This window comes from Rhineura floridana, chromosome 4 (assembly GCF_030035675.1).
Source record: "Rhineura floridana isolate rRhiFlo1 chromosome 4, rRhiFlo1.hap2, whole genome shotgun sequence".
Lineage (NCBI taxonomy): Eukaryota > Metazoa > Chordata > Lepidosauria > Squamata > Rhineuridae > Rhineura > Rhineura floridana.
In genome coordinates this window covers 60,589,714-60,603,135 of record NC_084483.1, presented here as the reverse complement: position 1 = coordinate 60,603,135, position 13,422 = coordinate 60,589,714, and the positions used below count along the sequence as shown (strand labels likewise).

At 38.6% G+C, this 13,422-nt stretch overlaps 1 protein-coding gene across 5 annotated transcripts in view; it reads right to left on the bottom strand.

Moving 5' to 3' along the window:
- Positions 1–13,422, bottom strand: part of KCNQ5 (potassium voltage-gated channel subfamily Q member 5) — a 556,888-nt gene that overhangs the window by 47,074 nt on the left and 496,392 nt on the right. For all 5 annotated transcript variants that reach the window (XM_061623123.1, XM_061623124.1, XM_061623122.1 and 2 more), the window contains one exon: positions 3,522–3,742. In XM_061623123.1, the coding sequence (XP_061479107.1) occupies positions 3,522–3,742 (221 nt within the window). The remainder of the gene's footprint in view (positions 1–3,521; positions 3,743–13,422) is intronic.

The window sequence follows — 13,422 nt, the reverse complement described above, 5'->3', positions numbered from 1 at the left end:
AAGGGTATTAATCAAGCGGGAATATATCTAATGCATTTGTCTCTGAAACTAAATCTGATTCTCTTAAACGGCCGCACTAAAGGTGACCTAGAGGGTGAGTTAACTTATGTAACGACAAACGGAGCCTCTGCGATAGATACGATCTTTGTTTCTCAAGATTGCTTTACTTTAGTTGACTGTTGTAATGTAATGGCTCGACCTGAAAGTGATCATTTTCCGATGGTCCTTACAGCCCATGGCTTTAATGAATTCCCTTTTTTGGTCAAACACACATTTGAAGTCAACGAAGTGGAAATACGCCCAGCCAGAATAAAGTGGATTCCAAAACTCCAGAAGGAAATCTCTGATGGTTTAAATTCCCTAGAGATAGTGAATATTAAGAACCAATTCCTTTCAACCCCAGCTGGCACTTCATCCTACCATTACCTATATCAGCTAATAACTAATATCCAAGACCTTCTTAAGAGGCCCTCACCTGCATTCTCATGTAGAGATAGGTACAGAAATAAAACCTGGTTTGACCGTGAATGTCTCAAAAGTAAGAAACAACTTAAACTACACCAAGCATACAAGCTGCATGGATCACCTAACAGTCTTGAAAAATTTCGAGAAGCTAGAAAAGGCTTTAAGCACTTAATTAAAACAAAAAAGAACTTGGAATTGAGACAAACATGGCAAAGCCTCATTCAGGCATCTAAATTAAAAGATTCTACTCAATTTTGGCATTTAATATCCCAACAATGGCCTAAATCTAATTTCAAACTTGATTGTGCCATTGCTCCAGCTGACTGGGAAAAATATTATGCCACCCTATTTCAAAGCAATATGCCCAAACCTGAGAGCTTTTCAGATATACCTACTGAACTCCCTACATGGCCTCCTGTTATCTCCGAAGAAATCCTGGACCTTATAGCCTCCCTCAAATTAAATAAGGCCCCCGGGCCAGATAATATACCCCCGGAGGTCTTTAAGTTGAATGCTAATTGGTGGGCCCCCCTTTTGGCTGCCCTGTTTACCAACATTAACTCCTCCATGATCATCCCCGAGGGCTGGGGAGCTGCAATTATAATTCCCATCTATAAAAAAGGATCCCACCTAGACCCAGCTAATTATAGACCAATAAGTCTCCTAAATATAATAAGTAAGATATATGCTACTTATTTATATAGGAAACTTTCAGACTGGGTCATTCATTTGGACATTCTAGCACCGGAGCAAGCAGGTTTCCGCACCGGTCGCTCTCCTGGTGATCATGCTTTGGTTTTGCAGCATTTGACTTCTAAGTATAGCAATATTAATGGGAAAGCCCTATATACAGCTTTTGTGGACCTAAAAGCGGCCTTCGATTCCATTTCAAGATCAAGACTCTGGCTAAAATTACAAAATTTGGGAATTGACAGGCGCCTATTAATATTGATACAAGGTCTATATCAAAACACTTTCTTACAAATTCGTTGTAATAATAAAGGCCACCTAACGAAACAAATTCAAACCTCCAAGGGTGTTAAGCAAGGATGTATCCTTGCTCCCCTATTATTTAATATATGTACATAAACGCCGTAGTATCTTCTATCGCTCCAATTTCATCGCATCCCCCGATTTTGGCCCATACTCCCAGACCATGTTTATTATATGCAGACGATATAGTCTTGCTATCACAAACGCCGATAGGCCTCAAGAGACTATTAGCAACATTAACATCTTTTTGTCATGAGGAAGACCTAATAATCAACCTCCAAAAAACCAAAGTTTTAGTCTTTACTAAAAAAAAGATTAAACACGTCTGGAGGATTGATAATCGGCCCATAGATCAGGTTAGTACCATTAGATATTTGGGAATTATTTTTCATGCATCAGGTTCCCAACAACAGCATATAAATTCTAATCTGCTAAATGCAGATGTACAATAAAATCACTATTATCCTTCTACTATACCAAAGGAGGCAAATCAGTCCCCCCGGCAATTAAGGTCTTTCTGGCCAAAATAATCCCTCAATTTACCTATGGAACCCAGATTAGTACATTTATAAATTTCACAAAACTGGAAGCTACCCAAAACTCCTTTTTAAGAGCTATTCTAGGAGTGCCTACCTGTGTACCCAACCACATTCTAAGATTGGAATGTGGCCTCCAATCTATAGAATCGTACATATGGAAGTTGAGAATAGCATACTGGTTGAAGCTATGTTTTAACCCCTTAGGGCTGGCCCCCCTTGTTCTCTTTGACAATTACCATTCTTCGTGGGTGACATTGATCCATGAAAAATTATTAAGTATAGGGCTCTCTCCTTCTTATATATTACAATTGAGTTTTGAATCTGCTACCCAGCTAGTTAAGCAAAGGCTGAAAGACATCGACTTCCAGACTCACTTACTTCTCATCAAGAAGCAGAGATATAACCCAAAGTTCTGTACACTAATGACATATATGTCGACCCTAGAGCTCCCTAATTATCGCAGAGCATTTACTTTAATGCGCCTTAACATCTTACCGTCTGCCATCCTCACTGGCAGATATAATAAAACTCCCTACTCAGAGAGAATTTGCTCATGTGATATTCAAGAACCTGAAACCAATGAGCATGTTCTCCTTCGATGTACACATTATAAGGACTTGAGAAGCCAATTAATTGCACCTATCTTACGACCTCTTCCAGGAAGGGCTCAAATTTTTTATGTAGACCATTTATTAAGTGACCACTTACCAGAGGTGACCTTTGCAGTCGCCAAATTCTCTGCGGGTGCTATCCAAACCAGAAAAATAATAATGAATCACCTATCTGATAATCAAACTGTTTAATTATTTTCATTGAAGCTAATTATTTTAATGATTTGAGTCAATCACCGATTCTGATAATATTTTTATTTTTGTATTGTTGTATATGAATGGCCTTTGGCTGTATTAATAAAAATTCATTCATTCATTCATTCATTCATTCATATTTACTATTGGTCTTAATAAGGGGTTTTTTTTAGCAATATGCTCCTCCAATGCACATCTCTTACTGTCTGTTTGCATTTCTTTTGTCAAAGTTTTTTGTTATTGCTGCTGTTCTCCTTATTTGGGCAAGACGTTCATTTTCAGAAATAAGCCTTCTGGCCTCAAATAGCTTCTTTGACTTTGCTCATACCTTTGGTGCCCTGTTGCATGTGGTAGTACTTTTCCTGATCTATGCTGTTTTGCACGAAGCATGAGGGGCTATCACCAGAAGGATTTCAGCCCTCTCTTAAACACAGGGCAGGGTTTGGAGCCTTCCTCTTAATTATCAGACATAGTTGGATTGCATTGAAGGAGAGTCCTAACAATCTCAGGATCCCTCGGTATAATGTGAAGGCACAGCCACACATCTTTAAAAGTAGCGATGAGAGCAACCTGGATTCAGCAAGTACATTAGCATCCTATCACAGAATTTCCCAAATATTTGTATGAGTTCACAATGATGAAAGTCTGTTTTATTTATTGTGGTTGTAAACTCAATGACATAATTACAATGAATAAGACATTTAAAACAAATTCTTACTATCTGGCACTGGCTTAGGCTGTGAACTCTTCAAACGAAGGGAAGGACGGAAGCGTGTTCGGTCATTGAAGCTCCAGCTCTTTTGCACTTTTGTTGGGCTGCCCTCTGCAGTAATATCGGTACTTGGTGATCTCCTGTCACCAACTGAAGCTTGTCTGTTCTTGATACTCTGTCCTCTTGGGCTAGCCATCCGTACCCGTTCTTTAAAGCTCAGTTTTTGACTGTAAATGCAGAAAATTTATTTTACTTCATTCCAACCTACTGTAAGGTTTGTACAATGCTGTGTAGATGTATGCACCAATCCACATATCAGTATGCCCTGAGATTATTGTAGAAATCTACTGCATGTGTGGAGAAGGTCACCATTCATTGCAAAGTTATGGTTGTGTAGATCAGCTCCCTCTACTGAAATGAATGAGAAAAGCTGTTCTGGGAAGAGGAATTTTATGCTAGTGCATGAACCCCACACCTGGAACATATCACTGGACTGGGGAAATAAGCCCCAATACCAAGGCACAGATCCTCAGGAATACACTCCAGCCTTGCAGAGGGAGTAAGAAGGAGGAAAATATGTGGCCATCCTCCCTTTGGCAGTGGCTCCCAGTATACATTGTGGTGTGGATACCCCTTGACTCTAAAATGTTGCTTTTAGGGAATTCTATGTACATTTCTCCCACATAAGGGGCAATGGATGAATGCATTTTCCATATCATTTTATTTTTAAACTTTTTAAGATGGCCTCAGTCATTTTCATTATCATAGGGACTCTATTCATTTTGTGTTATTTTGTCAAGGGAAAAAATCATATTTACACCTTATATTACAAAAAATGAAACAAAATAAACATAAAAGCTTATCAAATGTAGCCATAGCAGAGCTTCAGTTTTAAAACTTGACAGTTGTAACTGCACGCAATAGGTCAGTGTATTTCTAATAATCTATATAGGAATAATACTTTTTCAAGTGCTTTATTTTTGCATGCTGTTTGTTAGAGTTAAGCAAGCAAGATTAATTTTGTTATTCATGCATTTATCCAAAACATCACATTTTTTCAACACTCCATAAACAATATTAACAAACATTACATTTCAAATTCCTTATTACTTATAACAATCATTTGGTCAAGACAAAAACAAACATTAAAACAATTAACAATCCAATAAGCAATATCAATGGAATGAGTAGTTCATAGGAAAGTGACATACACTGGTGACTTTCTTGTAACTGAGAGCCACAGAGCCCACTAGTGGACTCGGATTGGAAAACTAGTCAATTTTTAGCTGATCCATGGTGCCCTACGGCTTGAGATTTCACATCTAAACAAAAACATCAAAGATGCAGGGTGCTTATTTTTTTAATGATCTTCCCATCTTGTTTATTCGCATATAAAGAGCACTTAGGAATTAAAAGTTGCAGAGCATTTAATTAATCTTTGTTCACATTTTCATGTTTTCTGTAATTACTAGTTAATTCATGAATAAAAGTTTATACATTGCTCTCAGATGAACACTGGTAATGTTCCTATAGTGCAATCCTAAACATATGTACTCTGAAGTATGTCCAATTTAAATGATTCTCTAGTAAATGTGTTTAGGGTTGCAGCCAATCACTATTATATCAATAAGATACAAATGGAGGTTCCCTGTTAGAGGAGATGTGGAATTGTACTGGGTTTTATATCTTTAGCTTTTTCCCCCTCCTTGAATGGGCAGTCACTGAAAAGGGAGTTAAACAGAAAGATGTTATTTGTGCTGCAAGTGGAAGAATCTTTAAAACTTGACCAAATTTTACTGGTTCATTTGATGAGAACACAGCATTCCTGTAGAAGCAAATCTGTTGGGGCCACTAAGGTACGTGGCAAAGATTATCTGCCTGTTGCTACAGCTGCTAATCAAGTTGAGGCCCTATCTGTTCCACTTATTTCATGGTCCTTGCATCTTAGTGCAACATGACAATAAGATACGTTTTAAATGCAAATATATTCTAGAGCTAACAAGAAACTTTAAAAAATACATTTCCCCATGCCTAGCTGTGAATCTAAAAAGGAAATGTTTATATATATGATAATGTGAAATGAAAATGAAATGAAATTAGACACTGTGGTTATGAAATTTCTAGATAATACAAAGAAATTGTACATGCAACTTAGCATATCTTATCCCCAGTACAAGCAGAGCTCAGGCGGGATACAATATGCAGCAAATCAAGCGCATGCTGGACAACTGGAGGACATATTAAAACTGTAGTTCAACAATTAAAATATTAGAAACATTGTGTAAATGTGTTTCTAGCAACTGAGAGAGTACTTGTTTCCAGAAATGTCTTAATTTAATCTCCCTACATAACCATAACAAGTGTGCATTTTAAAAAAACAAACACAAGACAGGCTTTGAAACTTTATTTCTTCCCTTTCAGCATTCTTTCAGCATGTTTATCACTCCTGGACACTTCATTCACTCTACCTCTTTCACCCACCTTGGAATACCTTTTTTTTTCCTTTTTAAAAGCACGTTTCTTTGCAGTAACAGTTATGTTTCTGTGTCTTATTTCCTTTATAGTGACTTCTATTGATTATTTACATTTATAAGAAAGTAATTGGGAGTGTTATCTAATTAAGAGATTTACATGCCACATTTTTGTGCCACTTTCCTTTCAACCACAGTCACTTTTATCATGTGAAACTAACATTAATCACTGATCCATATTCACAGATCTCAGATACATTTACAATCTCAATACTACTCAATAAAAGCTGGGATCCTGCAAATCTCAGGTGAGGGCACTGATATATATACAACATACAAGTGTAGGAGTTCAGCTGATGAGGTTAAAATCAACTTGTATGCTTCCATTATAATGTCACGATATTATATTGTACTACTTCCATAATACAAATACAACTTATGTTTTCCCACATACTAAGTTTTTCCCTTGAATTAAAAACACTGAACGATAAGGAATATAAATTGTTAAGCTTGTTAGACAGTCCTTTGCTTCCCAAATTAATTGAAGACAGATGAGCTAACCATGAGTTGTATTTTATTATCTCTGTATTAATTTATAGGAGCTATATTTAATTATCTTGGTATGTTCAAAGTAAAATAATGAAATTGTGCATAATGGTCCTGCTAAATAAGATACGACATTTACAAATGGAAACAACAGTCACTGTATTGACATTACTATGGTTGAATTATAATTAGAGAAGGATAAATCTTATCCCTAATAAGGCAAGTCAGGGAAGGCAAGGGATAAGGAACGGAAGACTAGCTGCTAAGAGCCTGGCTATATATTTCAGTAACCATGTGAAAAGCAGCATTCTGTAAGCCAAGCTCTAACTGTTAAGAATAACAGGGACAGTTGCAACAGCCTGTTTCTCTGTGTTTTTGTCCACAATCCCCTCCAGCGTTCTTTACCGGTTTTCAAGGAAAAATTCTCAACAGTCAGGGTCAAACTAGATGATACATTAAAAATATGTGATCACATTCAAAAGTGTCTAGTTTTCCCCCTCCCATTTAAATAACAGCCACAATGGAGGGGGATTGGGACTCAAACCATGCTGCACAGGAGGGGAGGGTAACCTTCTGCTCAGTGTAATCTTGACAAAAAAAACCTCCCCTGAACCTGTAATTTGCCCTAGGAAGGAAGTTGCCACTCGCACTAATGGCAGATTTCCTTCCAGGGCAAATAGCAGTGGGGGGTTGTTTTTTGGGGGGAAGGGTTAAGCCTCCTACCACACCCACACACCATGGTCCTGATAAGAGTCCCTCAACAGCTGCTTAATTCCCCCCCCAAAAAATAGGCATCTTAATTGCAATATTAAATGTATCATCTAGTTTGACCCTCAGTGTCTGGCTTGCATTTTACAGATGTGGATGTGATGAATGTAGCTTGTAGCCCTATACTGAACTGGACTGATCCATGACATGGGGCTTTTTTCACATGGAATCCTTGTGTACAAAAGGATGCCAGGTAGGGTAAGAATCCCCCACCCATGATCCAGTCCTGCACATCTAGTACTTCCCCCTGGATCGAAGCTATGTGCAGTCCCTAAACACATGACCTGCAAAAAGCACACAGAATTCAGGTTTTAAGAACTTTGCTTGCCACAGTTTTGTTTTGGCAAGTTCTGTTGTGACTCAGGTAGTTATTCTGGCTAGAAACTAGGTTGAAATCTGGAGTGGAGGGCCTGCAGCATGTGCCCTGCCATCTCAGGTGAGGCAGATGGTCATCAGAGACAGCCTTTTTAAGTAATGGTACCCTAGTTGAGGAATGTTCCTCTCAGAGCCTGCATCTACCTTACAGTCCTTTTAGCACCAAGCAAAAGTGCTTCACATATTTTTTTATTCTTGAGTCTGCTTTACACTGTTTTTATGATGTTGTGGTTTTTAGCCTATTATATTTTTTTGTAAATACACCTTAATTGTTTTCCTTTTTTGCAAACTGCCCTGGGAATATACTCGAAGGGTACACTTATGGGCTGTATTCAACATAGCACTATGAGGAACATTCTGTTAGCACAAGAATTTCTCTTTGTGCAACAGAATAGTCTTCTCTTCTCCTCCCCTGCCCATCTCCTAAATCTGATCTTGGTTTTGCACAACCACTCAGAGCAGGTTTAGGGATGGTGCAGGCTGCACGGGGGGAAGGAGAGGGGGGAAATCCTGTTGTGCTAGCACAACTATTTAGTTGCATACTGCCCACAAAAAATAATTAAGGAGAAAATTTGTACAGGACTTGTCCCCAACTCAGTAAAATAGACAGGTGGAGACTGAGCCATGGCTGTGGTAGACAGTTATGCAAGCAGACGTGACAACCAGAAACATGTAAATAAATACTAGAGGCTATATGATTTGATGTATGGAATTGTAGAGTTGAGCCAGAAAAGCCCACCTCCAAATCCCCCCACTGCCATGGACACAGAGGCATACCAGATGTTACAATTGCTACAGGAATGTAAGTAAAAACAGGATAAAGCAATTACTTGCATCAAAATGAGATCTGATAGAACTACATCTGTGCTGCCTACTTATAGCTCAAGCAGTTCCCAGCAGCTGTATGTCAGGACGTACTCCCCTAAGCTTGCCTCTTCCTACCAAGCAGAGATTATAGGGAGCTTGTCTCTGTTATAACAGAAGTTTTCCCATGTCCTATCCAAATAAAAATCTAAAACCATACTTCTAACCCAGTTTATACAGGTCTATGTAGGGGGGGTGTTTAAGCATAGAACGAGCTTCTTAGCAGTTCCTACAGTATAATGCATGATGGTTGATTGATTATTATATTAGCAGAGATTACCCCAAGAGTATAACTACAACCTGGGACCTCCTTTTAATTTTTTCTTAGTTATTAGTTTCTTCCTTCCATCTCTCCCCACAAATTTGCCTTATCTCTACACATCTCATGTTTCTGCTTTTTTTCCTTTCTCCATCCCTGTAAAAAATAACAAAGTAAATGGAGGCTTTGCTTCTGGCCTGGCCCACCTTAGGGTGGGTCATGATACAGTTTTGGGCACAGTCCACCAGTTGAGAAGCAACCCTCTACACCATCTGCAAACTATATTTCATCCTAGGAAATTCATTTGGTCAACTTAAAAAATAGCACTTTGTAACAAAGAAAAGAAGTAGCTCAGGCACATTTGTGCGTGCATCCCTAAGTGATTGCCTCTCATTCTGGAGCATCAGTAAGGGCCTTGAATAGTCCTCAGCCTAATGAAAGTAAAGACAAGGAAACTACAGTAGATATATACTTGCCTTTTTTGGATTACATTTCTAAATGGCAGCTAAAAGCAAAACCATTTAGTATGTTTCACACTGAATGTTTTAAGGTTGAAAAGGAGACTGAAGACTTATCCTATTTTGGTTTTTTTGTTTGTCAGGTGCTACTTGATTCTTTTATGTCTACCGGGAAAGGAGAGCTAATTGATAAAATGAGTAGTGCTGGCTTGTCCCCTTCTTACCTATTGTCCTTAGACCCACTGCAAGCTAAATCCGTTGTTAAACAGAGATTAAAAGGTATGGATGGTCAAGAGCTTCATGCTTTAGCCAATGGGCCATGCTCACCACACTCACTGGGCCTGACTTGGTTTGCCTCTAACCAATGTACGCCATCCTTACATATTTTAACAATACCTAGGTACAGAAGAGCTGTTCTGCTGGCATGTTTTAACATTTTACCTTTGAAGATGTTGGAGGGCAGATTTGCTAAAGTTCCTATCAAGGATAGGTGCTGTCCATGTACTCAACTGGAACTTGAAACAGTTTTCCACGTGTTTGTTTATGGTAGAATTTATCAAGGGGTTAGAAAACATATAATCTACCTCCTTATGAGGCAGTTTCCTGGTTGATCCTTAGAGACTCTTCTGAGTATTTTCCTTTGTGGGTGGTCTAATAAATTCATTACTGAACAGGTAGCAATATTTCTTAATTTAGTAATCTCTCTTAGACATTCAATGACTGTTAGCTCTTAATCTTCACCTTTGCTCTTTTGATTTTGTGTTGTTATACAGTTGTATATTCTTTAATGATTGGTTAACTGCAATAAAATGAAATTGTTGTTCTATTTTGTCTTCACTTAGTAAAACTTGTAGGATCGCCTAACTGCATATGTGCTTACTTAACCCCTTTGATCTGTGGAACTGGCACTGTTACAGGTGCCACATAATAATCGTTCTGCACTTGTGAGAAATCATTATTTTAGTGTGGCAATATCTACACTTTGGAATTCCTGGTCTTTTAACATCAGGCAGTCACTGTATTCTTTTTGGTACCTACTTAAAACATTTCTGTTTAATTAAGATTGATACGCCAGCTGCGCCCGTTCCTTGATTTGTCAGACTTGACTATGGTGACACATGCACTAGTTACATCCCGATTAGACTACTGTAATGCGCTCTACGTGGGGCTGCCCTTGAAGACTGCTCGGAAACTTAAATTGGTACAAAGAGCTGCAGCCAGAATGTTAACTGGTACTGGACTTAGAGAACGTACAACCCCTCTATTGTACCAGCTCCACTGGCTGCCAATTTGTTTCCGCGCACAATTCAAAGTGCTGGTTTTGACCTATAAAGCCCTATACGGCTTAGGTCCAGGCTATCTGTTAGATCGTATCTCCCCTTATGAACCTGCTCGGCCTTTGAGATCATCTGGTGAGACTCTTCTCTCTATTCCATCTTCTTCGCAAGTTTTTCTTGCGCAGACACAGCATAGGGCCTTCTCAGTGGCTGCCCCTAGATTATGGAACTCTCTCCCCAATGAGATTCGTACGGCTCCCTCGTTATCGTCTTTTCGTACCCAGTTGAAGACTGTTTTGTTTAGATGGGCTTTTAATTAATAATGTTTATCATTTTTTAATCTATTTAGGATTTAATGTACTTTTAACTGTTTAATTGTATTCTTGTTTGATTTAATTGTTTTGGTTTTTAGTCTAATTATGTTTTAATTGTAAGCCGCCCTGAGTCTTTTGAGAAAGGGCGGGGTATAAATATTTTAAATAAATAAATAAATAATTTATTATTATTTATTTATTAGATATATATCCCACCCTTCCTCCCAGTAGGAGCCCAGGGCGGCCAACAAAATAACTAAAAACACTCTAAAACATCATAAAAACAGACTTTAAAATATAACAAAACATCCTTAGAAACATATTAACACAAAATACCTATAAAATATTTTTGCAAGCTTTAAAAACATCTTTTTTTTAAAAAAAAAAGCTTTAAAACATATTAAAAAGCAATTCCAACACATACACAGACTGGGATAAGATATCTACTTAAAAGGCTTGTTGAAAGAGGAAGGCCTTCAGTAGGTGTCAAAAAAAAAATAAATCTCTCTCTAATATTGAAGGGGAAGGAATTCCAAAGGGTAGGTGCCAAGGGTAGGTGTTTAGGCAACCTTATCCAGACACATAGACGCTGGTGTGTTATAATTTCTCTTTAATTTACTGCTGATTGTAATTGTCTTTTAGATGTTTTAATTACTTGTTTTTAACTGTTTTATTGATAATTTCAATATTTATTGTAAACTGTTTCAAGGTTTTGTTACAATCAAGCAGAATATAATGTTTGTTAAATAAATAAACAAACAAATAAATACTATCTAATCTAGGAATCTGCTCATAGCTAGCTTGCAAAGGAAGTAATTGGAAGTTCATTACTGTTCTTTGCTGAATGTAAGCTCAAATCTACATATAACTACAGTATAACTACAAACCAATGGAGGAGGAAGAACATTAAAGTTGGGTATCTTCTAGGGATGGAAAGATCTGTCAATGTTAGTTCTCTCAGTTTCTCACTTTTCTAATGTTAAATTCAGTTATCTACATTTCTGCAGCAATCTGCGATTAAAAATTTTTTTAATTAATTCGCCATCATTTCAGTGCAAATTTCTCAAAATAAACACATTTTTGTAGGCAGTTTCAACAAAGGTACACATTTTTGCAAGCCATTTCTCATCACATCATGCCTTTTTCCTGTTATTTTCACTCATATATTCAATTTTATGTGCACTTTCCCTTAATATACACATTTTTATAAATATTGTTGGCAAACTCCATCCCAAAATTCTAATAAATGCAAATTTTGAGGGATGGCTGTGTTTCGGTTCTCATATTGTTTTGGAAAGTGCAAATTTGATAAATCTGCTTGTAATGTGAACTGAATTGATATTCTCACCCATCCCTAGTATGTTCTACAAAAAAGTGGGAGAGTTGATGGGTCTGGATATTTCTCTGAACGGCTTCAAGTCATTAGATCTGTTTTTTCCCTTCTAAGAATGTCTGTATTGCTTTTTTCTTTTGGCCTATATTTTAGACTTCTTAAAGCTCACTGGGAGACCTTGGGCCAGTCACTGCCTCTCAGCATCAGAGGGAGTCAATGGTAATCCACCTCTGAATACCGCTTACCATGAAAACCCTATTCATAGGGTCACCATAAATCAGGATTGACTTGACGGCAGTCCATTTCCATTTTTAGCTATACACTGCCATTTTTCTTTTTGTAGTTTCTGCAATTTTCTGATTTTTCCTATATCAGTTGGAGACACTAGAGGTCACTGTGGTACTGTTGCAGAGCTATATAGAAAAAAACTTCCAGGACACCATTAATTTTGTGGGATTGTAGACAACATTGTGGGATAGAAGATAGATAATATAAGTAGGCTGAGACCTGATTCATACATTGAAAATACAACTATGTGGAAGTTGCTCTGTTGTTCCATCAACGTTTCACCACACAATTGCAAATTACCAGAAAGAAAGAAAGAAAGAAGGGCTGTAATGAAAATGGTGTAATGAAAGCCTGCTACAACTACACTGGGTTCTACTAAATCAGGGGACAAATGCAGCCCTCAAGGCCTCTCCGTCTGGCCCCAGCAGGGCCGGTTCCAAATGGAGGCCAGGTGGGGCACTGGCCAAGGGCCCCTGGGGCTGCTATCCTTCTGCGACTTGCAGCAGGATCGCTGCCGCAGATCGCACGGTGAGAACTTCAGAGCTCCGCCATTCCCTTGCTTAACCTACCTTGTTCTGCAGTTGTGCATGCAGCACTGCCCTTGACAAAGATGGCAGCCAAGGTTTCCCTAAGGGGCTGAAGCCTCTGCTGCCATCTTGGCTGATGGCACTCATGCATACTGCATGCACATATCCCTGCCATGAGCCAAGATGGCGGCAGAGGCTTCAGCCCCTTAGGGAAACCTCACCCACCATCTTTGTTAAGGGCAGCGCTGTGTGTGCAACCGCAGAACAGCTGAGAAAGGTAGGTTAAGCAAGGGAATGGTGGGGCGTGTGATCCATCGCAGCGATCCTGCCACGAATCATGGAAGGGGTGCCAGGGCCTGGGGCAGGCTTGTGCCCAAGGGCCCTGACATGTCTGGGGCTGGCCCTGATCCCCAGGCAAGATACCCTC